The sequence below is a fragment of the Nyctereutes procyonoides genome, unplaced genomic scaffold, assembly GCF_905146905.1.
Source record: "Nyctereutes procyonoides isolate TBG_1078 unplaced genomic scaffold, NYPRO_anot_genome, whole genome shotgun sequence".
Classification (NCBI taxonomy): domain Eukaryota; kingdom Metazoa; phylum Chordata; class Mammalia; order Carnivora; family Canidae; genus Nyctereutes; species Nyctereutes procyonoides.
The window spans coordinates 11,520,056-11,547,026 of NW_026575041.1; the positions used below are offsets into that span (position 1 = coordinate 11,520,056).

General features: G+C 41.0%; 1 protein-coding gene across 17 annotated transcripts in view; it reads right to left on the reverse strand.

Moving 5' to 3' along the window:
• DLG2 (discs large MAGUK scaffold protein 2) overlaps positions 1 to 26,971 on the reverse strand; it is an 885,772-nt gene that overhangs the window by 63,856 nt on the left and 794,945 nt on the right. For all 17 annotated transcript variants that reach the window (XM_055320441.1, XM_055320437.1, XM_055320439.1 and 14 more), the window contains one exon: positions 2,092 to 2,268. In XM_055320441.1, the coding sequence (XP_055176416.1) occupies positions 2,092 to 2,268 (177 nt within the window). The remainder of the gene's footprint in view (positions 1 to 2,091; positions 2,269 to 26,971) is intronic.

Genomic DNA, 26,971 nt, shown 5'->3' on the forward strand with positions numbered 1-26,971 from the left:
AATCACCAGGAGGGATTTATAAACAAATACAGATTTCCAAGACCAACTCCAGATGGACTGCATTAGAATATTTGTGTGTGTATGTACGTGTGTGCATGTGTGTGTACACACATACATACATGCACATACAGAGGAGAGAGTCAGAGAGGGAGGGAGCGGGCACTTCTGTTTTTATAGTGCTCCCTTGGTATGAAAACCACTATTGTGGTTCACTATCTTCCCACGTAATCCATATCATTTCTACACAGCTCCGACTAGTAAAACAATTTCTTTAAAATGAGCTGAAATCTATTCCCACATAGCTTTTTTTTCCTCTATTCTATTTCTATCCTTGGGGCCATATTCAGTAAGACAGCTCTTTCTTCTATAGAGCAGCAGCTCAGAGAGCTCTGATGAATTAAATCGAAGCAAACCAAAATGCACGTTGCCTTGACTTTTTTTTTTAAGTAAATGGAAATGGAAAAACAGAATACAAACTAGTACTGAGAGAGACACTGCTTTGAATATACATCCTTTGAGAAAACCCTACAAGCCATAGCACAAACTTAGAATGTCCACTCAAAACAATTTCAGCCAACTATTCTGGAGCCCAGAGGTTTAATGAAAGTGACCCAGAGAACTGTCCGGTGGTAGGAGACTCCCAGACAGGGGTACGGGAGGCAGGGAGGTTCTCTGGAGTTTCAGTGGCTTCTTCATGGCTCCTCCCCACTAACCATGATGGAGCAGCTGTGTGACAGTCAGCCTGCTGCCGTCTTCCCACATTTTGCCCTGGGCTGTTATGGCCAAAGACAGAGAAGGATGGGAGACCAGTGTTCTCTGGGGTGCCAGCACTCCACAGAGTCATTCTTGGGCATAACTGATCTCTTCCTACTATGGTGTAGGCTAGCTCACCTGCTGGGTTGCTTTGAGCACTAGGGTGCTTAACTTCACTGAGGACTCTTTATAGAGGTTTTTGGGGTATTTGGATATGAGAAAGAAAGCCCTTGAGAAACCTGCAGCTTGAGAAAAGTTGATGACTGCCTTGAGGAAACATTATTCCTGGCTTTAATTTCAGAACCATATCTCTTTAGTGGGTTACAGACAAATTTATTTCATGGACAATATCTTGGTGCCAAAAAGAGATTCACGGGTAGAAAAGTTCCTCCCTGGTCATGAGGACTAGAAGCTGCTGGGTCCCATGAGGGAGTTGGCTGTTTCAAAGTTATTTCTGCCTTGTGAAAGCATAGCTGAAGAAATGTTTATTTTTTTTATTTTTTAAATTTTTATTTATTTATGATAGTCACAGAGAGAGAGAGAGGCAGAGACATAGGCAGAGGGAGAAGCAGGCTCCATGCACCGGGAGCCCGATGTGGGATTCGATCCTGGGTCTCCAGGATCGCGCCCTGGGCCAAAGGCAGGCGCCAAACCGCTGCGCCACCCAGGGATCCCAAAGAAATGTTTAGAAGAGAAAGAGCACAGTAGTCTTGACTCCGGAAACACATATAGAACTAAATATCTGATCGAGTGAAGGTGGGAGTTGCGGGGTGGGTAGGGAACAGGAGTAATGGAAACAGTAAAATACAATTATAAACCCAATCTTAGACCTCACCAGATTATTTGACAGCTCATATCCCAAGCATCTGAATTTGTATGAAGGTTTTTAGGTTTTTCCCCCGTCGATAATTGAACATAATACATAGAAAGGTACTTTGCTTCGTAAATTATACTTTATTTGGCTTTCACCTGACCTTTCTGTAAAGTTGTCTTGCAAATCTGAACCTCTGGAGTAACACCTGAGTGTGTAAGTCAGCATATGTGCTAAGATAATCTTGAACATGTGGATGCTGGTATACATTTTAGGAAGGTGGTGTAAGCAGATTTCCTTTCTTTCTTTATGCCTTATCACAGCCATCAGTTTTGGCAAAACCCTAATATGAGAAGAGTGAGAATATTTAACTCATGTCACCTGTCACCACTGACAATTTTCCTGCAGATTGACTATCCCACTCAAATGGTTATTTTGTGAACAGTTTGTCATGTCTTCATTTCCCTCATATCCACTCCCTAGATAGCTAAAAAGCAAGCACTATGAAATAGAAAAAGCATTTTTACCTCCGTTTGCTGGGGATGACCCCCATCTCCTCACTGTCCCCCTCCAGCGTGACTCTCCTGGCTTGCCACCACTCATCATCAGAGGCGTTGATAACATGGAGAATATCTCCATACTTAAAACTAAGTCCTTGACTTGGCAGCCCACTGTCCTTGCTCTTGTCATAGTCAAACATGGCTCTGTAGAAACGACAAGAGAGAACATCGTTAGGAACCTCTGCAGCACAGATTTGAAATTCACCATTTTGATTACCCACTCTTGCCCTGAGAACCCTTCATCCATTTAATACCAGCTCCCGGAACTGACTCCCAGGATTGCAGTCCACATTCCTACTATGGCAGTCACAAATCAGCATTAGTTCCTGCCTCTCTGTGGAGGCTGCAGGGGCAGCCTCTGGACCCCTAAAACTGGTGTCTTTTCTTGGAGATCACCATATGTGGCAAGGTGATAATGGGAGATGTGGCAAAGGCAGTTTGGTCTGAGATTTTGTTTCCCTCCTACTACAATCAAATTTTAAAAGTTACTAAAAAGAAGGAAATAATGAAGAATAACATGGCCATCTTTCCGAAGGGAGCATTTTGTGTTATGAACAAATCCTCTCAGATGTATCAGTCTGTGCAACTCTTTCCTTTGTGACTGGGAAAAATGGTAATAACTTAAATGCTATCCACAGGGAACTGTCCTGTTTCCACTCACTGGACTATGGGACCATTACTGAGGTTGACACTACATTGTATGTCTGAAACTAATAGAACACTGTATATGAATTATACTAGAACTCAATTAAAAAAAACAAAATGCTAATTAAAACCACAAAAACATAAATAAAAATAAAATAAATTGAAAGGTTGCAGAGGTTAATCTAATGACACGAGTAAGTGCTCAAAATGTAATCATGAAAAAATGCGATTACACCTACGTTTATGTGTGTGTTTACAGATAGATCAAAATTATATGGATAAGACACATCTTTTCGCTTCCAGAGAATGAATGCTAAGCCTACTTCAGCATTGCACTCATCACTCTGAATTGTAATTCTGGCTTTATGTACCATTTTTCCCTCCTTAAAGAGCACATGCTGAGCCCTTGCTAAGCCTAACACACTGTAACATGTATGAATTGGTGGAGTGAGGGAATCGCAAACAAAAGTGAAATAAATGATGCCCAAGACCTTAGTAGGTAGGTGTTGCCTTAAGCAACTGACAATTTGTCTCCAAATCTTCTATTGCCTGGCTCCTCCTGTGTCGCTCACACACCACCACGTACGGCATACGATTTCTCAGAAGCAGGTTTTGCCATCTCCCTGCTTATTCCCTTTTGATTCCATTCTGACAGTTTCCTTAGAATGTAGTAACTACTATGCAAGCAAAACTAGACAGATCTGGGGAAAAGATTTTTCTAAGATCACTGAAGACCAAATACGGTTCTTTTCCTTTCTTCTTTTTTATTTTTTCCTCATGAAAGAAATGTCACATCTGCTGTCATGGCAACCAAAAAGAGCTGAAGACAGCATGTAGAGCCCTCAAATATTGTAGGAAAATTTGAATTACTTGCAACACAGCTCCTTCTTCCATTAACTCTGTCCCTAAGTAATGGAATTGGTGGAGAGTTTCTTGGTCTAAGCTCCCAGAATGACTCACTTCCACCTCTACCATCTGCATCTTCCCTATGGAAGACTTTGGCAAAGCTCCACCCAGGCAAAAAGGGGCTGAGAGGGGGCAGAGGCCCACTTCTAACGCTGTTACTGCTCTGGCTGGGTGATGTGACATAAATTAATTAGCACTCCGGAGCCATGGGTTTTTGTAATGCCAAATTAGTCCAATAACTACGTTCACACGGAGCTGCTGTGGACATTAATAAGACATGTGAGGCACCCAGCTCATGGTCGGGGCCGTGTAGCAACTGGAGCATAGTGGTTAAGTATATAGACTCCTGGGTCACACTGTTAGGGTCATTTCCTGGTTCTACTACTTCTTGGCCAGTCATATAGCTGGTTATCCATGCAAGCTACTTTAACTTTCTTAGGCTTCAGATTCCTCACATAACAACAATGATAATAGTACCCCCATTATGAAATTGTTGTATGGATGAAATGTTATATATGGTAAAACATATAAAATTAAGCATGTATAACAATGCCCAGCACATAGTGACAATCAATAAGTATGAATTATCATTATTATCTTGCCTTTCCCCTGTGAGTGGATATTCATAAAAATCTTTTCTATAAATTCTACTCTGTGCAAAAAAGGAGTTAACATAGCAAGCTTGAGATTGCTATCCTTAAAAAGACCAGTCTGCAAGGGTGGCTCTTAGCTGAGATTTGGGAAATTAGATTTTGGGAAGCTTCTCACTATTTCCTATTAAGAATGGCTCACCACACATAAACTGTTTGTATAAACAACATTCAAACTGAACATTTACTATTCTTCTTCTTTTTTTTTTAATATTTTATTTATTTATTCATGAGAGAGAGAGAGAGGCAGAGACACAGGCAGAGGGAGAAGCAGGCTCCATGCAGGGAGCCCGATTTGGGACTCCATCCCGGGACTCCAGGATCACGCCCTGGGCTGAAGGTGGTGCTAAACTGCTCAGCCACTGGGGCTGCCCATCATTTACCTTTCTTCTTTGAGTCTGGAATTGTGGTACAGGCCAGGCAGAAGGGGAATACATGATCAGCCCCCAGTAAAAACCCTGGACCCTAATGGGGTCCGGCTGATTTTATGGAGAGGGAAATGGGGAGCCTTGGGCAGAATGAGAGCAGAGCTGGGGCAGGAATTACAGGAATGGCACCTCAGGCTTCCCCCAAAATAGGCTGGCATCACCCAACTCCCGTGAGACAGATAAGGATACTCGAGGTTTGCAGGGCCCAAGGATTGCCTCAAGGTCACATGGGTGGCAGCCTCAAGGTCACATGGGTGGCAGAAGTCAAGGTGGGGCAGCCTGGAGCAGGTGCAGGATCCTTCTACAGGCTGGGTGAGTTCTCAGTGGGGGAGTCAGGGTGAGGTGACTGGGTCACCCTGAACCCTTCCCTTGTAGACAACATTTTACACCTGGTGTCACAATTTGTTGCTGGAGGAATTAGGCATGTCCCATGTGACTCCACTAAGAGAAGACTCTTGGAGGCTTTTGCCCAGTTTCTTCTGGATTTTGTCCCCAGTTCCTTTCCCTTTGCTAATTTTGCTTTGTGTCCTCTTGCTATAATAAGTCATAGTCCTGAGTATGACTATGCTGAGTCCTGTGAGGTCTGCTAGTGAATCATTGACCCTGGGAGCTGTCCTGAGGGTCTATAGATTGCAAATCATTTTCCCTTACACTACCTCATTTGTGACTCATGCATTCTGACAAAGAAGGTATGATGGATATAGTACTATATCCCCTTTTTATAGATGAGGGAGAGTCTAGCTTCGGAAACCTCAGGCTGGAGCTTGAGTCTTCTGATCTGGAGTCTTAGTGCAATGCTCTTCATTTTCTTCTTCACCAGGCCCCCCATTCCGACCTCAGTCTGAGAGGTGGTGACAAGGTAGCAAGGATGATGACCATGATGGCTACCACTACTTATGCTCACATTAGATAGCTTGGTATTTTGTATTCGCTGTCTTATTTGACATCATAAGAACTTGAAGGTAAAAATTAATATCCTCATCTTACAGATGAGGGAAGGAAGCTCAGGACACTAAGGCACCTGCCCCAGGTCACATGTACGCATGTGGTGGAGACTATATCTAGAATATGGTATGTCTGCCTCCTAAATCCACATTCTTGGACATTCCATTGTAAGGCTCAGTTTTTCAGCCTGTTGTCCTCTGGTGGTGCTCACAATTTGGCAGTACCAGGAACTCTTAATCTCTCTGCAAGGCTGACCACTTCCCTGACCCCCTGCTCCCAAGTCCCCAAAGCTCTTTTACTGCCCAGTTCTTGTCCTAGTATTTTTTTATCCTAAGAGTCTTTGAACTTCTGGTTTAGCTCCGGGCTCCTTCTGTATATAAAGTGTGGGGAGTGGAGGGAGAAAAGCCCTCAGGAGAGCTGGCAGGTGGTCACCAAGAAGGCAGGCTCTAGGGTTGGACTGCCTGGGTTTGCAACTTTTTAACCATGTGATTTTAAGCAAGTTCCTTAGCTTCTCTGGGCTTCAGGTTTCCTTAATTATAAAGCTGGTATATAATCACACTCATTACTTCAAAGAGTTGTGGTGAGGATTCAATGAAATAATAAACAGAAAGTACTGCAACACCAGCCTGGCACAGGCTGTGCTCAAAAAATGGCAGCTACTCTTACTATTACAATTGTTTTTCTGAAAAATGTGCTGGCCTTGAATCAGGGGATCTGAGTCCCAACTGTGCCACTTAGTAGCTGTCTTGTGGACTGTGTATAAAGACATCTAAAACACTTCTCTACCCTCAGGGTGCAGTACAGCACGGGGCACATAGAAGATCCTCAATATGGGTCTATGGGTCTGTGGAAATGTTTCAGATAAACTTTAAAAGCCCTGCTTCTCTCAAGCCTGTGTCCTCATGTGTAAGGGAGGGGAGTAGAGACTGTTTCTAGTGGTCCCTACCTGGCTAGACATTCAATCTACTGTGCTCCATTCTAGTCCCAAGAATCTCTGAGGGAAGGTTTCCCCCTTCTGTCTTCAGTGATAGGTGTCCCTGGAGAAGGGATTCAGTAACACGCTCTTCCCCAGTTTCATTCATCTTGGACAATCTGCCCCTCTAGGATTACTGATTTCAGACTTGTCACGTCCCTGAGAAGAAGCAACTGATACATTTCAGCAGCTTCTGGCTCCTTTGGCTATTAATGGATCTCCATGTCTGGGAAAAATGCTACAGTGCCCCATCACCTAATTTAAAAAGTGATAAGCTGTTTTTAATTTGCTTTATGTGCTAATTCATCACAGCAACCTTTATAAAATGCCATTAAGACTCACACTTCATACCCAGGATGCTTTTAACAAGTCCATTAGACAAGTAGAATTAGAGAGGAATAATGCAATGTGTCTCCCATCCCTCCTGCCCCTCCTGCATTTATTTCACCATGTCATGGCCCTTTGCCAACTGGGGAAGTCTAGGAAGGTGAGTGAAGCAGTTGCTCATCCTCATGGTTGTGCAGCATGACTGGGAGACACCTGAGCACCTGATGAAAATTGTGCTTATTAAGTGCCCCATAACATGCAAAAGACTTTGTATTTATCATCTCACTCAATGCATCGGGCGGGCAAGGCAGCATGTGGGTCATTTGCCAAGCTTTGGAGAGAGAAGAGGCCTGGGTTTATGTTTCAACTCTGCCATTCCTAGTTGTGAATTTGGGGCATGTTACCTAACCTCCTCGAGGATCTATTCACCATAGATGACCATTCCCTCAACTACGAAATGCCAAGAATGATGGCATTAATCAAGAGATTGTTACGAAGATACCACAATAGGCTGATGCATGTGAAATGCCCAACATCCACAGAAAAAGAATTCCACTTTGTTATGATTTCTGACAACAATCTTGCCATGTAAACATTTTTTATCTCATAAAGGAAATGAGACCCAAAGAACTGAAGTGAAAGAAAACTAATAAGAAGCAGAAGCACGATTCAAATATAGATAGATGTGTCTGAATCAAAAGCCCATGGTCCTGGCTGAAGAATTCAGCTTACCATTCCTGACAAGGAATGTTGTGTTTAGACCTCATCTCCAGAGATTCCATGACTTGGTGATCACATTTATAATGACACCATGGACTGGATGTCAGGAGACAGGCATGAGTAGCTTACAGGGTGCACATATAGTTCTCACAACTGCCCCACAATACCTGGATTAGCCTTATAATGCAGTTGAGGAAATCCAGACTTGCATAACTTGAACAACATGTCCAGTGGCACACCAGCTATCACGTGATATGGCAAGACTGAATGCGAGACCTGTCTGCCTCCAAGGCCTGTGGACTTGCTTCACCAACCCCTGTGTTGTTTTTACATGCAACCGTCTCCAATCAAAACCACCCACATTTTCTATTAGGCTTAGACTTTAGTAGTGTTTAATAATCGTGGACCATAATAGCACACATGTTTTCTGTGTTGGTCAGAGGATGGAGTTCTGGCTATATCACTTTAGGGCTGGTATAGCAGAGAATCACAAGAGTGAAGAGAACCCCCAGGACTATGCCAGTAAGGACTGGAAAAATTACTTGATATGTCTTATGGTTACAGAAGATATGGTAGGGAAAAAAATTCCCTAACCCCTTCTCTATGAGAATGCCTACACCTTAATTTCTAGGACCTGAGAATATGTTACCTTCTATGGCAAAAGGGACTTGTAGATGTGATCAAAATAAAAGATCTTAATATGGGGAGAGTATCCTTGACTGATTGGGTCCAATTCAATTACATGAGTCCTTAAAAGTGGAAGAGAAGGCAGAAAAATAGATCAGAGAGATGTGACATGAGAAGTACATGGCAGCCATTGCTGGATTTGAAGATGGAGGAAGGTAATTTGTCATAGCAGCAATAGAAAACTAATAACAGAGGACAAGAAAGAGGATGATTTCATAGAGGGCAGGTAGAAGGCAAAGGTCACTAGTTTGATGATCCTGTCAAAGATTCTTTGGAACAAGAATAAATACTCAGAATAATAACGGCCTATTATTGGCTGGCCATGTGCAAAGTTCCTTTGTTTTACATAATCTCATTTTATTGATTCCATGTAAATAGCTTGACATGGAAGTATGATTATTTCTACTTTGCAGTTAAAAAACTTAAGACTTTAAGTTCTTACACTTACAATTTATCCAGTTCTAACAAAAGCCCTATTAGATAAATATTATTTGTCCTATGTTCAGATAGGAAACTGAGGCACAGAAGAAGCAGCCTTTTCCTTCTCTGCAATTGTAAAGCATTGTGTTTACACCTTTCTTGGGAAGCCTATAATGTCAGATCTTGAATAGGAATGTGTCTCACTTCCTCTACTGGTTAGAAGCTACTGAAGGTCAGTGACTCCCAGGTCCAGCCTCGGTACAGTCCTTGCAGAAGCTTTATAAATGAACCAATGAACCAGCAGATTACTCCCCTCTGTCCGGTGAACTTTGGGCTGGGGAAGCCGTTGTTTCCATGACAACTTTAAGATCCATGCAGCAGAGTGTTTTGACTCAATTTCCTTAGTCTCTTGAAGTTGAGGCTTCTGCTTGATTAGAGGAGACCTGGTTTTCACCTCTCTATGCAGCAGGAGAGAGAAGAGCAGCAGAAGATAAAATCTCCTCTCTGCTCCATGCCACTATACCTGGCTTACATGGTTGTGTTCCATTGCTAAGGTGTGCAACTCAGGATAGTACAAAAAATGTAGATATTGAAGTGAAGAGTTATATTCGAGTACTCCTCCTTCTAGCTGAGTGTCAAAGAGATTGGTCCACAACCAATCTGAGTCTTAGTTATCAATGAATGGGCTTAATCATTCCTAGGTCTCAGCTCATTTGAGAGATGACATAGGAAAAGCCTTTAGCACGCTAACTGCCAACCAATAGGTCCTTTACTTCACCTCTTCCCTACACTAGAAGTGAGTGAGTTATTTTTATAAGTATTGGCAAGAGATTGTAATACAGTGTTCTAAAAACATAACATAAAAATACATATACAATTAACTTTCTCAGAACATTTTCCTACCAGGGGGATGTGGGAAAGCAATCTGCACTGGGAGCAGAGAGATATGAAATGTAGGTGCTATTATTTAAAAAATTAGCCATTTCCAATAGTGTTTCCTTCTTAAAAGCATTCATTCACCCACCCCCGAGTCCAGTAAATGTTTCAAAAACAGAGATGGCACCCCGGAAGTAGAGAGAAGCTTGGATGGAGTTAGGAGAGCAGGGCTCTGGTTCTGGCTTCAACATAATTTCACTGTGTGATCTCAAGTAAGTTATTTAGCTTCTTTGGGCTTCAGCTTCTATGTAATCGACAGTTCCAAAGCACCTGCATAAGGCATATTGGAGCTGTTATGTTCCATGCCTTTGTCTTGCAAGGCACTGTAGGGAAATCAGGTTAACTTTCCATGCTTCTGAGAGTATGTGTGTCTCCTAGGATTGTGTTTGCCTTGTAAAACTCACTCTGCTCTGTGCCATCTCCTCCATCAATCCTGGAACTTCTTTTCCCCCCCTCTTACTCTCACTGGGAATTAAATGCCCCTTTCATAGGCTCTTATATCACATTGTATTGTGATTTTTAATCTTTGCAAATTCTAGTTTGCATATGCATGGAAGACAGGGGGAGGTTCATATTCATACTATCCCCAGGGTTGGCCCTGTAGCAGATATCCAATAAAAATTATTTTCTGTTATTAAATTTGTCTCCTCTACTTCTCATAGGGCAATTCCTAGAATTCAGTTGTGTACACTCTTTCTTATGAAGGCACAGACAATTGGAAACAATAGGTAAGGAAAGTCTGAGCAGCATCCAGCACAGGCTTCCCTGCCTTTCTTAGGAGATGATGCAATGTTCCTGTCTCTCCAGTCAGAAAGCATTCACCTCAGGGTAGAAGGAAACACATAGCTCTGTACTGATTACTTTTCATGTCTCCTTGAGGAATCACATATACACCTGTGGATCAGTCATCATATACAGACTGATGGAACTCTAGTGCGGCCATTTACTTCCCCATCCATTCAGTAATGAATTGTCTTTAGTGAAAAGGGTAGCTGAATCCACCAGTGAATTAGTCTTAGTGGATGAGAACACATAAGCCTCTGTCAATCCTTGCTAAGAGGGCACTGACCAAGATGCTGTTTTTGAGTGAGTACTGAGGACCCAGTAGGCCTTACAATGCCCCAGGAACTGTGCTAGGTATTTATTATCTGTGATGCAAGAGATTCTGCTCTTTAAAGTGCTGGCATTGTTCCCTTTTTATTGAAGGGAAAATGCATTGTGTACCATGGACTGTGTTATCTCATGGGCTATGCCATTTAATCATTAATAACTTTATGAGGTTATTATAAGGTGCTCTGTAAGACCCTCTTCTCATCACACCAGACTGTTTTCTTCTGTGTTTGGAGGATATTGAGAACTTGTCAATTTCTACCAGACCCGAGGAGTCAGGCAGTTACTGTCATGACTCAAGTTGGAACTAATTGTGCACCAACTAGAGGTCCTCACAGCCTGGGCCTCTCTGCAGCTGTGGCATTTTGATGATAATCAGGGAAGAAGCATTACTTCCAGAGGCAACAACTCTCTCTCTTTCTCTCTCTCTCTCTCTCTCTCTGTCTCTCCTGAGTCACTAGTGCTTCCCATCCTCTAGGGACCAGTGTGAGCAGACTTCCTATGTCCAGAGGCCTGTGTGTTGATCATTTCAGACAAGGCATCAGCAGAGTCTCCAGGGACAGGGCCCACTCCAGCCTGCTTCCTCTCTCAGGGTGTCCTAGCAATCTGTCAGGTTGGTTTACACGGTGGTGCTGACTGACAAGACTTCATCTGAGGAAAGCAGAGGCAAATCTGAACCTGTCCAAAGGCAGGGCTCAACAGTCTAAGGCCAATGGTATTTCAGATTTCAGGGCTGGGAGAGGCTGTAAAAATTAATTGTCTTAAAATCATTGTCTTATCCCCCAAATGCCATCAGCTTGCTACTCAGGGATTGAAATATGGGAAAAGGAACATGGACAAGATGAATAGCCCAGGCTTTATGACACTTCTAAGAGCTTTTATGTGCTGGCTTTGTTTATCAGGCAATCAAAATACATTAATCAAGATATTTCAGAAAGGGTGACATAGCCCTGACTGCAGCCTTTTATTTCTGATCCAAGCTGAAAATGTATATCAAGCTTTGGTAGTCACATCTTAGGGTCTTACTGCTACAAATTAGTAAGCTTGCTGTGAGTGAAAAAAAAGAAATAGCTTTTTTTTTTTTTTAAGAGAAAGAGAGAGAGAGAATGTTGGGGAGGATGGGGAGGGAGAGAGAGAATCCCAAGCAGGTTCCAGACCCAGCACAGAGCCTGATGTGGGGTGTGATATCATGACCCTGAGATCATGACCTGAGCTGAAATCAATAGTCAGGCACTTAACTGACTGAGCCACCCAGGCACCCTAACAAATATCTTGATACAGAATTTTATTATTGTGACACACAATTATCATTTAAACATTTAAATTTTTCTATAGAAGATGTATGTTAAGACCATGAGACATGGATATCAGATAGTCCCGGGTTCAAATAGTGGCTCTGCCATTCAAACAACTATGTGGTTTTCCTCTCTGTCCCTGGGTCTCCAAAGATGCAAAATGAGAGGCAAGATCCCTGTCTAACAAAGTCCTTATGGGAATTACACATATTAGACATTTTAGAACCCAGTAGGTGCTCAATATTTGTTAACTTAGTCTAAAATCTAAATTTTTTTCCCTTAAATTCCATCTCTTTCTACTGTTGTGCACTAGAGCACAAAGCAAGTCTACATCTGCCTTCCAATAACACTTTTATTTACTGACTGACAAGGGGATCAGCTGGTATGTTGCCTGGCTTAGAAAGATATTGGAGAACATTCATTTCTCTCATGAGCATATGGAAAAGGGAAGGAAGACATCCAAGAAGATTTGACAATGACTACCCCCAAATCCTTAGCGTAGTTTATCAGGGTTGGTAATGAAACTCACATATCACACAACCAGACAGTTGGATTATCACTTCAGCTCTCCCAAGACTGAGCTCACTTTTTTCTTTATGAGTTTTCAGAAAACTGGATGGGAACAAACAGGTCTAGACTGAGGCAAAGGAAGATCTAGAACTTGGGAAAACTTTACCTCAAAATCTCACCTATGTCCATGAATGCTCCCATTATCACTTTTTGAATGAGGACAGATAGGATAGAAGATGGTTCCTTTCTCACCAGGTAAAAATATTCAGTTCCGGATGTAATTTAACTTTCACATGTGGATAGGAGATAAGAGCCGTTAAATGCGGTGTTAATTACAGAATGCCTACTATGTGCCAATCACTGTGTTATTTGCTGAGAACTCAGCAGTGAACAAGAGGCTTGCTTCCTGTTCTCATGGAGCTTAATGTTGAGTTGAGAATACAGCTAAAGGTGTATTCATTCAGCTACTCACACATTCATTTATCCATTCAGCAAATACTTAACAAGCATGTACCAATGAGGATTCTAGGAGCTCCGGGTCTATTGATGAATGAAGACAGACAAAAATTCCTGCCTTTATGGGACTTATATTCTAGTAAGCAGACATGAAAATAAGTACACAGCATAATAGGAATTGATACTTGCTATGGAAAAGTGAAAAATAGAGCAGAGAAAAGGGTATCAGGATTTTTAGATGGGTAGAAATGTGGTAGTGGTGAAGATGTTTACATCTTTTGAGTGGGGGTGTGGTCAAGGGAGGACTTGCTGAGAGACAGGTGGGGCAAAGCTTGAAGGAGATGAGGGAGTATCATGAAGACATCTTTGGATAGTGCTGTAAGAAGAGGGAATAGCCAGTGCAAAGGCCCCAAGCAGAGTTAAAATTGAGCACAGTATATGCTATCACAGAAAATTAGTACAGGATCACAGAGCAGGAACCCCCTCAGGTGTTCAGAAAGGAGTTGATGAATGGCCGGTTCTCCATTGGACAGCACACCTGCCTACCTCACCCAACGGTGCAGGCATTTCCTTCAGGCATTCTCCTGTGGGAACCTCATCTTGAACAATAGTCATCTCACATCTTAAGGACTCAGTATCATCCCTCAGCTTCTCGTGCTTCCTGCCTCTCCTTGGAAGCAGGCATGTGAGCTGGGCCATGGAACATCTTCCCTTCTCTCAGACACTCTACCACAACTCACACCATGCAGAGGGATTTTTCAGCCAAGAATTATTCTTAACATTATTTAAAAAGTCAAAGCATTCTGTAAATTTCAATCCATTCTATGAAATTCATAGAAACAAGCATTCTGTAAATTTCAATCCATTCTATGAAATTCATAGGACTTTCTCTGGAACCCCTCCCTGAGCCTCTCCAGAGAGAGCTATCTATGACCTTCTCCCAGACAGTTGCTACTCTGTACACAGTCTTGTTCTGAGACTCAGCAGGCTACATTTTAGTTGATTTGCCTATGGGTTTGTTTTCCCTTCCAGACTGCTCAATTCCTGAGGGTTAGGACAGTCTCATCCAGTTCTGTGTTTCTCAAACAGAGCTCTGAGTGGGAGGCACTCACAACACAAGGCTAAATAGAATTGAACTGAATTCAGAATGTAAGCTGTGTGTGGGGTGCCTGGGTGGCTCAGTCCGTTAAGTGTCTGCCTTAGGCTCATGTCATGATCTCGGGGTCCTGGGATCCAGCAACCTGTTCAGCCGGGGGTATGCTTCTCCTTCTCCCTCTGCCCCTCTCCCCCACACCCTGCTGTGCTCCTTGCTAAATCTCATGCTCTCTCTCAAATAAATAAATAAAATCTTAGAAAAAACCCAAGCTGTTGGACCTTGGGAACATTACTTCAACTCCTTACATCTCTTTCAGTTACCTCATTTGTAAAATTGGGTTAAAAATTCTATATTTTATCAACTTTAAGATGAACCTTATTTTCATTCCCATCCCCATCTCTCTACAGTTAGGATGGATCTTTTTTTTTTAAAGCATTTAAAAAAAGATTTTGTTTATTTTAGAGAGTGTGTGTGTGCAAAAGAGAGAAAGAGAGTGAATGAGAGCGAGAGCAGGGGAGGGGCAAAGGGGGAGAGAATCTGAAGCAGATTCAGCACCTAGTGTGGAGCATGATGCTGGACTAGATCCCACAACTGCGAGATCATGACCTGCACCGAAACCAAGAGTTAAATGGTTAACCAACTGAGCCACCCTGGCGCCCCTACAGTTAGGATGTATCTTACCATCAGTGCTATCTCATAATTTAACTGACAGCATTTTTCCTTTCTTGGTGTCACATGGAGTGCATCTTACAATCAATGACAACTTAGATTCACTGAAAAGTGTAGAAACCATCTCACAGGCTGTTGTGAGGACTGATCGATTATGGATTAAAAAGCCCTCACAAGAGGGGCCCGTGGGTAGTGCAGTTGGTTGAGCATCCAACTTTTGGTTTTGGCTCAGGTCGTGAACTTGGGGTCATGGGATTGAACCCCTCATTGGGCTCCACACTCAGAGTGAAGTCTGCTTGAATTTCTCTTTCCCTCTGCCCCTCCCCCACTGTGCGCAAGCACATGCTCTCTCTCTCTCTCTCAAATAAATAAATACTTTGAAAAAAAAAAGCCTGCAGATTATAAACTGCTCTTGTTATACATTGTGGGTCAAATAGAATCACTTTATCTTTCACTTTTCTTTCTGTACGCATTTTTTTAAAACAACCCCTATAGTATTCTCTACTTGGTGGCTGTTCAAAAAGTGATGACAGGCCAAGTGTTGGGCTATGGCCTGACTTGATCAGAAAGAGTTCTGTTCAGCAGTTGTGCTTTGTTGAATGAAATGTCTGTAGGAAATGTCCCAGCTTTTGCTAATAGTTTAGGAATTTAGGGAAAGAGAACAGAACTAATGACATCCAGAATATTAGTGCTTATACTTTTAGTATTCATAGTTTCTGTGAATATTACTAGCATTTTATTCCAATAGTATAATCATTTAAGTTTAGTGCTAATGTTTTCAAAATGGGGCATTTTCTATGTACCTAGTATAAGTTATCTCCTCATTGATTCATAATCTATCGAACACCTACTATGTTCCAGGCAATAGGACAATGGAGTGTTGGTCAGACCTGGGAGATTTATTGTTCTGTGGCTGTAGGCAAGGTTTAAATTCTGTTTCTTATTGTGTAAATGAAAGACTAATTCCTGCCTGCCATGAACTGAATATTTGTGCCCCAGCAAAATTCCTGTGTTGAAACCTTACCATCCAATGTGGGGCCTCCTGGAGGTAATTCGGATTGTGTGGACATGAGGGTGGATTAGTGCCTTTAAGAATCACAAGAGAGCTTGCGTTTTCTCCCTCTCTATGGGAGGGTACAGTAAGAAGCTGGCAGTCTGCAACCTGGGAGAGGGCCCACCCTAGGATCCCAAATGCATTTCAGATATCTAGCCTCCAGAACCATGAGAAATAATTTCCGGTGTTTATAAGGCACCCAGTCCATGGCTGTAGCAGCTTGAACTAAGATATGCCTAATAGACGTTGTTGGGATCAAATGAGGTAACACATGTAAACTACTGCAGCCTGGTGCCTGGTGCATAGATACATGGAATGCTGCAAGATTAATATGTCCTGGAACAGAAAACTCTTTACAACTCAACTTTTACAGGGTTCAGGAATGATGTAATTCCAATTTCCATTTATATTAATATCGATCTTTATGCTTAACATTTATCTGGCTCTTACTAAGTGGCAGACCTGGTGCTAGCAGTTCTATTGGCAGTAAATGTGAGGGGAACTTGGCGTAGAGATGTTTCATATGGGCTGGAGTGAATGGGCAATGGGCCTTGCTCTTCCTACTGCTGCTGTCATTCTACTTGGTAAAGTGATCAGATAGTCCTATAGGACTGCTCTAAGACAGCCAATACACATAATTTTTAAGTGCCTGAAGCCATGCATTCATCCTTTTAGTCACAGTTAAAAATGCCCATTGTGTGCCAATTTATTACACTAGGTATTGGCATTATAGTGGTGCAGTAAAAAAACACCAAGGCTACTTTTGGAATTTAGAGGAAAGACAAATATAGAAGTAGTTATTAGTATGATATATCTTAACAGGCAGATGAGAAGTTTATCCATGAGAGTATACAGTGGAGAGAAATGAAACATACTGTGGGCAGAATGGGTTGGGGAAGCTTCCAGAAGGAGGTGCTATCAAATCTAAAACCTGCAAGATGGGCAGATACAGCCCGAGGAAATATACATGTAGAGGGTCTGAAGGAGGAAATAGCAGACAGTGAATCTGAAGGAAGACCAATGTCTTGGATGGCCCAAGATGAGACCAGAGAATGAGAGAGGACAGGTCTTGGAGGGTCCTACAGGTTTATAAGCACACTTTCTCCTCCTCACAGCAATGGGAGGCCATTAGAGGATTTTAAATGAAATATGAGATGATCAAATTTGCATTGGAAACATTTTTCTGGACATAAAGTGGAAAGCGGACTGAGCAAGAGCTAATGACGAGATGACTTGACCAGGGTGGTGGCAGTGGGATAGACAGAAGTTCCAGATATTTACTTTAGCCAGGGTCTCTCTCACCATTATCTTAAGCAGTGATTTCAAAGTTTTATTACCATAACAAACTTTTTTTTTTTTTTTAAGAATAGCTTCTAAAAAGATAATGAATGTCTAACTGAAAACAGAGAGGGAAACTAGCAGTTTTGGCTTCTTCCACACCAACTGTGCAGTAGCCCAAAGGCCCCTAAGAAGAACTCTCAGGCTTCTTAAATCAGAGCATGAGAATCTTCAGTCTAGCACCTTGGTTACTAAGTACTTTAAAATGAAGAAGCCTCTCTATTATTGATATCACGACACCCCCAAACCCACCTCCACTCTCCACAGGTGTCCATTTGCTTTCAAAATGAAAGCTTGACCGAAGTTCTTCTTAGAGCATTTCGGGAGAATTTAGCAAAGCCTCTTCAAGCTAACTAGAGCTACATCAGGGTGTTCTGAACTCTAATTACAGAACTCTATGGGATGGAATTGTGATTAATTAGTTCTCTCAAAGAGTAAATAGCACCACTCAACAGAAGTCATTTCTATAGATATTTACTGCATATGTTTTGAGGAGCAGACTCCTTTCTGTTCTCAGAGGTTATTTATACTGACAAGCAGGAGATAGATAGTTCCTTAGATGAAGAGAAATTTTCTGGTTAGACTGTCAACACATTCATAAAGAACAAGAGAGAGCCCCCAGGAGGAAGCCAACAGCCCATCCAGGGAAGTATGTGTGTGGAGTGAGGGCACTTTGATGGATGGAGAAACATTTCTTTTAATGAGAGGAAAATTGCTGTTTGCTACCATTTTTGCATGTTGGTCACAGCCAGGGGTTGATAAAGAAGCAAAGTGGGAAACCAACTTGAAGTTGACCAATCAGGCCTGATAGAAGTGTGTAAATTGGGCAGGAAAGCATGAGAGGAGCTCAGTCTTGATAGTTATTCCTAGACCAGTGAGTATTCAGTGGAAGGCCATTCAGTGGAAGGGATGATGCTGGGGAAGATGTCAGATGAAGAACTAGATGTAGAAGCACCCAGGCTGCCATGCCAGACTGACCCCTGGACCCCTGGTCCGTAGAGCCAGCAAGGTTCACACCTCTGATCACCAGCCCATAAGTAAAGCTATGAACTGCCCTTTCCCTTCCCACAATCCCATTTTCAGTGGTCATAACATTTTCTGGAGACCACCTTGTCCTTCATTTTTTCTCCATCTGCTTTCTCTTCTCATCTCCATCCTATTATTTTTAAAATGCTTCTTCAATGCCCCAGATACTGTGCTCAGTGCTGAAGATAAAAGATGAGTGAGGTAATACCTCTGCCCTCACACAAATGTATGAGTCCAGTGGTGAGACAATATTGTAAGCAAATCATTTGTATTTAGTTTATAAATGCAACAGCAGAAGCATTACAATTTGCAGATGAAACCAAGGGCTGCCCACTCAGAATGGTGTGACAGTTTCCTGCAGTTGCCCTCTTCTGTTCGACTGGCCAGATCTCATGCTCTGTAAGATCATAAGCAGCTTCTGACAGTTTTCCAGGGGTTAATCAACAGAACCACAGGAAAGGTTTTGTAATCCAAGTTCTGGGCAATGACTTTTAAAGCTGGAATTTCCTCCGACTTTAGGAACTTTCTATCACCCCTGATTTCAGCAGGGTTGGTTATTTGATACAAGCTTCAGAGAAACATTAGTCCTCTAGGCTCTGCATCATGCCATACATTTGGTAGGTGTGCTTCTGGTCTTGGATCAAAGTTTAGAAATGATAAACAAAACCTGTAAACAGGCTTATGTTGCTCATAGGTATTTCATCATTGAGTTTTAGGCATAACAGCAACTGGCAGTGGAATAATTAGGTAAGACAAATGCTTGAATCCCGTCAAATTTGCCAAAAGAAAGCAGGTATTAGATTTTGAAAAAATGCCCTGCAGACTGGTAATTTGGGGTAAAGAGGAGAAGGATTTCCTGCTTTACAGATGGGTGAACATCCTAAGGGAACCAACTTGTTGTGAAGTTAATCAGAGTAGACTGTTTGGCAAGGAAGAGGCTCATTGCCTAGGACAGATTTAGATCAATTCTGGCAGGAAGGAATATCCACAAGGGTCCGTTTTCAATTTCATTCAATCAGGTAGAGAAGACAGAGTTACCAACATCAAGTGGGGTGGATATGGAATCTATAAAATAGGGAGAGAAATATTTATTTGAATGAAGTAATTTGTTTGATAATCCACGGAGATGTAGGCTTTTATAACTCTATGGTAAAGTCATAAAGTTCATCATTTCTCTAAATTGGCTCTATGGTAGTCTCTCCAAGGCAGAGACACAAGCAGAGGGAGATGGAGGCTCCACTCAGGAAGCCCGACGTGGGACTCGATCCTGGGACTCCAGGATCATGCCCTGGGCTGAAGGCAGATGCCAAACCGCTGAGTCACTCAGGTGTCCCTCCTTTTGTTGTTTTCAAAGTGAGACATTTAAATAACTCTTTTGGTGGCTTTAAATGGTTTTCAGTAATATTATTTTGATAAAACTATTAGCAGCTTTTTTTTAAATAAAGATTTTATTCATGAGAGAGAGAGAGAGAGGCAGGCAGAGAAACAGGCAGAGGGAGAAGCAGGCTCCATGCAGGAATCCTGATGTGGGACTCGATCCTGAGACTCCAGGATCATGCCCTGAGCTGAAGGCAGATGCTCAACTGCTGGGCCACCCAGGGATCCCTAGAAGCTTTTATTTTTGTCTTCCGTCAATCTTCTTTGACATAAAACATAAAAATACCCAATTATGTATTCTCCCCCCCCCCCCCAGGTAAAGATGCTTTAGTCTATTATATGATAGTATGGGTTTTAAGAGGAGGAGGACGTGAGAAAGGAAGCAAACAATCCTTGAGCACCTGCCATCGGTTAGCCACCAGAGTAGGCACTTTTCATATGTTGGCACTGAATAATAAGAATACTGTGAATTTGTTATCAACCTCTCCATTTTAGAATTTAAAAAAAAAAAAGTGAAGTTTACAGATACCAAACACGGTTACCTAGCAGTTAATGGCAGAATTAGGATCTGTCTGTCTCTGGGATGTCCCTCCCTGTGTTCTGTCTGTGGCTCTCCCTCCCACAGACCTTCGGATCCAAGTGCTGGCAGCTGTTTGTAAGGAGACCTTTCTGAGTTCTGCCAATAAAGGGTAATTTTGGTTTTCCTCAAGGATCATAAGCTTATTATTTGCACTATAGCTCAGCGGTAAGGGTTTCCTGGATGCTCAGGTCTGTTTGTTAATTATTTTCAAGAATAATACACCATGCTGACAGTTGTTGACAAAGCAGCTTCTTATATGTTATTCAGTCCTCATGGTAGCCCCATGGAATAAACAATTTGATTCCCTTTGTTTTACACTGAGACCCAGAGAAGATGATAAAGATGATAATATAAATTGCCATCAGTTACTGGATTACTACTAAGTACAAGACATGGCATAGGAACATAACATGATTAAAAAAAATTCACAGCAATTCTGCAAAGTTGGACTCAGTAGTTCCATCCATAGACAAAAAAACTGGGACTATAAGAGTTGAAGTGACTTAAGGGTCCCATAGCTACTCACTGGTTGAGTCAATATTCAAAGTAAGGTCATTTGGCTCCAATCCTTGGCCCTCTCCACTCCATCACAGTGAACAGGACACTGGGGGGCATTTATGGTACATGGAGACACACTCCCTGCCAGCATTTTTCTTCACATAAATATCATGCATGGCTGACCCTGTCATGTCCCGGGAAGCTGCCATTTACCCTTACCTATTTGTGAAATTGTCCGGTGGTGAAGATCCCAGTAGAGACATTCAGTTTGCTGAGACCCCTGAAAGAAGCCTGAACTAGAAACACAAGGCTGTAAGTGGCAATCACTATTAAGGCTATCACTATCATTATTTGAATAATGAGAAGAATGTTTAAAGAACGGGCAAAATATGGGATTTAATCAGCCTAATTTTACTATTGTGCCAATAGATTTATTTCACATTGTTTTTTTTAATTTCACATTGTTTCTATGCAAATGAGTGCACAATTTAGTACTATCTGGCCTTTCAGTAAATTGAGAGAATAAATGAGGAAAACAAAAGGACAACGTGGTGAGGTATAAGTAGGCTTTTCCTTTTCTTCAAAAACTTTGGTATTCTTTCATGTTTCTTTTTATTTGAATTAGAAATCAAGTTTAAACTAACATGGACCAAATCTGTTTAGCAAACTCCAGTTCTTCACATTTCCTACATATCTTAATAATATGTATTTAGTCTGTGGGATCCCGTGAGTAGGTCACTCCCTCTCCACGGTGAATTGGCGTAACATTCCCTACCCTTGGCCCTCAATTCTTTACTACTGGCTTTAACTTTGAAACTTTTAAATTAAAAGTTCTTTGATCATCTCCTTACTAAAGCTGTGAGAGGTCTTTTAAACAAAACCAAAAGGAGGTTAGGATGCTTGTGATGTAGTTTTTTAATAAAGAAAACCACTTAGTGGTAACATAGCTGTTAAGTGAGGATTTTGAAGTTCTTGCTTCACCTTATCTGCTCTCTATATTCTAGAATAGCAAAAGAAATTGTAAAATAAAACCTTTCATAAAACCTGGTGAGAGCACTGGAGAATAACAATTATACTAAGAGATACTTTTATTTAGCAACTACTATGTGATGGGCTCTCTGCTAAGTATAAGTAGTTCATAGCTATTATTTCAAGTTCTCACAAGAACCCTACAAGGAGGTGGGTTTTTATTATCCTTGTTTTATGAAAGAGGAAATTAAAGTCTTGAGAGATTGTTCACCTTGAGCCAAGATTCATCTGATCAAAAATGAAAGCTTATCTATATTATAGCGTCATCCTGAGGATTAAATGAGATTGTTTACCAAGTGCTTGGCATGGTGCAAAGCTTCTGTTTAAATTAATACTCATCTTATCTTGATCCCCCTTTCAATATTACTCTCAAGCATTTTACCATCTCCTTAGCATTTGGATTCTTGAAATACTGAGAGAAAACTGATGGCGACATGATTCACTGTTTTGATTTAATTTATTAAACAGCAGATATTTGGTCTGTTGGCCAGAATTTGTTGATTGCTCACCATGGACCTGTTCCAGTAAATTCCTGGAAATCAGTAAGACAATCCTAATTATTTGCATGTTTAGGGGTTTTCTACGATAAAACCATTGGCGGATATGTCCATGTCAGTTACGCTAAAAATGCACGACTGTCCTCTTATGACAAGGTCAGGTGTTAGATTACAATTCTTTTTTAAAAAGTTTCTACCCAGAGCAAATTATTTTAGCAAAATATAAAGTTCAATAGGTGAAAATTGTAAACATTTGCAAGAGTCCTGAGACACTGGTACGGGGTTAGTAGGTCTAGTCACAGTCATAACTTGCCCCCTAATCATCCGGGTGGCCCTGCTTACAAGCAACTCCTCTGCTCATTGCTTCTCAAGATTGTTGCTTATAAATTGAGAATGTTGTACTCCAGGATCTAAGATCTCTTTTTTTAAATCTGACATGATGAGCCAGAAACCCCTGGGGGAAATTCTGCTATTTAGCAGGTAATATTAGGGAAAGTAAGGAAAGAAGTCTGGTCCCCATGCTTTTGAACATTTATTTACTGAGGGACCTAACTTCTCACCCACTGAAAAAAAGGTCTTTTTAAAAATAATGTAAGTGGGGACACCTGGGTGGCTCCGCAGTTGAGCATCTGTCTTTGGCTCAGGGTGTGATCCTGGGGATCAAGTCCCACATTGGGCTCTGTGCCAGGAGTCTGCTCCTCCCTTTGTCTATGTCTCTGCCTCTCTCTGTGTGTCTCTCATGAATAAATAAATAAAATCTTGAAAAAAAAAAGTGATGTAAGTGGAAGACTTTTTGCATTATTAGTGTGTTATCTACTTTTTTTTTGACGGGATTATTTTTCCACAGAAATTAAATAAAATAGCTCCATGTGTCATAATGTCTCATAGTGTCTCCCCTTCATTACCATTATCGTTGAGCTAGCCAAGATAGAGGGAAATTAGTCAAACACAAGAACAATTAATTTTCTTCTGAATTGACTGGATCAAAGAAAGGGATTGGACTAAATAGGTTTTAGTGATAGTCTACAAGGAATTTCACATCAAGTTGCCATTGCACTTCATACATCATCTAATCCAAGAAATTTACATAACTATCATAATTGTATAGTTGACTGTTTGCTTCCCCCACTGGCTTGTGAGCTCTTTGAGGGCAAGGACTCACCTTAATGTCTATGGCATCACTAGTGACAAGCATAGTTCCTGGCACAGATCCCTCATTATAGAATGATTAAATGAACCATCTCTAACTATTATGTGATCCTGAGACTATGAACCCCTAGGTCATCTCTAGTACTTGGTTACATCGGAGGTTATATTACTATGATTGTGCTGACGAATCAGTTCAGATTGTAATCTGAAGCCTTCAGAAGAGTTGATAGCTACATCCTTACCTCACCTCTCAAACTGGTTACTCAGCAAGTGAACCAAAGATATTTTACCTCCTCTTCTCCCTACCTTACTGCCTTTGGAGTTATATAAACCATTTTGATATGCATCCAGAAATTTGAGAAGAGAAAGGCAGACAGTACATTATAATAGAGTCTTTATGAAGTCCTTGTGCAATTTTAAAACTATAATAACTTTGGTTGAGAATATGATAGATATAACCTATAAATCATATTTAAAAGCAAACTGAATTTTCTCAGAACTGCTAGAGTTCAGAGAAACTCAATGTAGAGTACCTAGTAGCACATTTCCCAGGGGGTGTTCTGTTACTAAGTAACTATGCAAGTGCGGAATTAAACATTGTTTGTTTACTACAGGGCCCTTCAGAGCCTTTAATGTAATCATTTGCATTGTGAATCTATAAGGAGGTTATATAATACCCAATTATTTCTCAAACCTTTGTAACAAATGATTTTGAAGAGCACATCTTACAAAACGCTGGTTTAGTGCAACTCTGACATTTCACAGGTAGGAGTACTACAGAATGGTTTACCAAGTAAGGGAACCTCTTCAAGGATATTCAAATATAGTACTTAATATAAAGCCAAATAGATTTCAGGCAGTCTGGTTCCCAATCCAGGAAAATATACCTGTTTCTACTGTGCCACATCGCAAGCCTCTATTGGCCAACAAGAGAACTTTCTGTGGTAACAACACTGTCCCTTCTGCTTATAGAAGCCCTGTTTGCCCAATATTTAATGGCATTTTTAAAATTTAAAAAAAAAAATTTTTTTATTTATTTTATGATAGTCACACACACACACACACACACACACAGAGAGAGAAAGAGAGAGAGAGAGAGAGAGAGAGAGAGAGAGAGGCAGAGACACAGGCAGAGGGAGAAGCAGGCTCCATGCACCAGGAGCCCGACGTGGGATTCGATCCGGGGTCTCTAGAATTGTGCCCTAGGCCAAAGGCAGGCGCCAAACCGCTGCGCCACCCAGGGATCCCTTTAATGGCATTTTTAATGCAATGGGTTGCAACCACTGAGATACTTTTTATTTATTAATTTATTTGAGATACTTTTGATTTCTAGTACAAAATGCTTTTCTTAGAAAATATAATTTCCCAGAGAGTTATAGTATACAACAGAGGTAGGCTTAAAATTTCACATTTTAGGCATTATATAATAATGGAAGGATGAATTGCTCGGTTATGGAATGGAAACATCAAGTAAAAGGTACAGAGGTACAATGACAAAGGATGATGAGGAGAGAGGAATGAGGTCCATTTTCCAAACAGGCCAGCAAGCTTTCTGTCCTGTCTATGGGGGCTTGTCCTGAAGCTTAACCTCCTACTGACCTGTCTGGAATTCCTTTCTCCTTTCTGCCCATCTGATCCCAATCTCATTTTTCAAAGTATAACTCATGTTTCATTTTTTCCTACTAAGTATTTTCTGACAATTTCTGTGCCATTTCACTGTCCTCCACATTCCTTACTGATCTCAGTTGGCTGAAATGGCAAGTGCTGGAGTTGGAAGAGCTAAGCAGACTAGACTTGAATTCTGGCTCTGACTGTATTTGATCTTCTAGAAAACCTCATAGCATTCCTGCGAAGAGTCATACAGACACGCACACATGTACACACACCTACACTCATATATAATGCTTAGCACAGTGTCTAGCACAAGTGTTAAATAATTATTTTTTCTAATTTTTGCTTGTATATTAGATCAATCTACCCAACTAGATTAAAAGCTAAGGGCAGAAGGTATGGCAAACATACATGTTTTTTTGTTCTCTTTCACTCTCCACAATGCCAGGAACATTCTTTCATTCAAAAACAATATGTTAAATACCTCCTAGTAAGTCATGAACATGTTACAGTAGGTGTTTGCAATTTATTTTATGGAAAGCTTTACATAAGAGTAAATGAAACGGACAAGGAAAATTTCTGAAAACAGTGCCTAAGCAACTAGTAAGTGCCATTATTATCACCATCATAAGTGCATTAAGTTTGTTTTATTGCTGTGCTAATATCCAGAAAAACTATTTACTTTATCTTGGCTCCATCTTGAAGGCTAGTGATTTTTGCCCAGAAACAGCAAATCCAATTGGAGACTATTACCTCCTAGAAATGGAAACAAGAGAGACAAAAACAGGAAGGAGTCATCTGATTCTTACATTTTGGGTGACTCATTGCAGGCCTGGAGTAAACAGGTATGACAAAGCTCAATATGTACGACCTCAGATGGGCGGCACAAGGATAAGTCATATCTAAGTGGTTTTGAAAGTAGAATATTTACTTGACCTGACCAAATCACTGGTTTTCTTTGTAGTAGCCCCATGGATTTAGAGCTAAAATTTTTACATAAGTTCTTTTTAACCTTCTATTTGAGGGTTTTTTTCAGAAGCAGCAAGACAGTGAAAAGAATGTTGGAGAACGAGTTGGAAGACTGGGAACCTGGTTTGTTTCTATCACGTAGTAATGGGAAAATTCTGGCCTTTCTGTGTTTTGATTTTCTCAACTATAAAATGTTATTTCATCCAAAGAACATTATCTTCCAAGTGCCAAGTATTCACTGTTTTAGGTGCTGGGGTGCTGGCATAAGAGGATAAGCAAGGCAGTCTAATGTGAAGATAAAAAAGTAAACCAATGGTTGGAGGACTTCAGAGGTTTAAGCAGAAGGCCTGCCTCTAGCATCTACCTTTCATGTTTCTCTCATTTATTAAGGAGAAAATCAAACCAGAATGAGTTAAATTACTTGCCATTGTCACAAAGGAATAATGTTGGTTTTCACAACATCATAGTTTCAAGTGTGATCATCAGTCATTCAAAGATATGAGATACAGGTTTTTCTTTCTATGAGAAGTAGCATTTCTGAAAGTCATTGATAATTTTTTTTAAAAAATCTATTTTTAGTTGAGTAAAACAAATTGCTATTAAAAGATTTCTACTCCCTGTTTTTTGTTCTGAATTTGATTTGTTTAAAGAACAAGGCACATCTGAATTCTCCAGACATGCCATTATAAATCACAGTGTTGTTTCTGTCAAAAATCTTATAGGAAGTGGTACATGGCAGTTCGTACAGAAAACAGATCTATGGATCAGCAGTCAGAATAAAAGTATAAAACAATAGTGGCCACCTTACTGAGTGTTTGTTATACATCAGATCCTTTACATATATTAGTTCATTGCATCCTCTCAACATATTTACCCCCATTTTACACCTGAGGAGACTGAGGATCAGGGTGGTGAAGTGACTTGCCCCAGTCCACAACAAGAGACT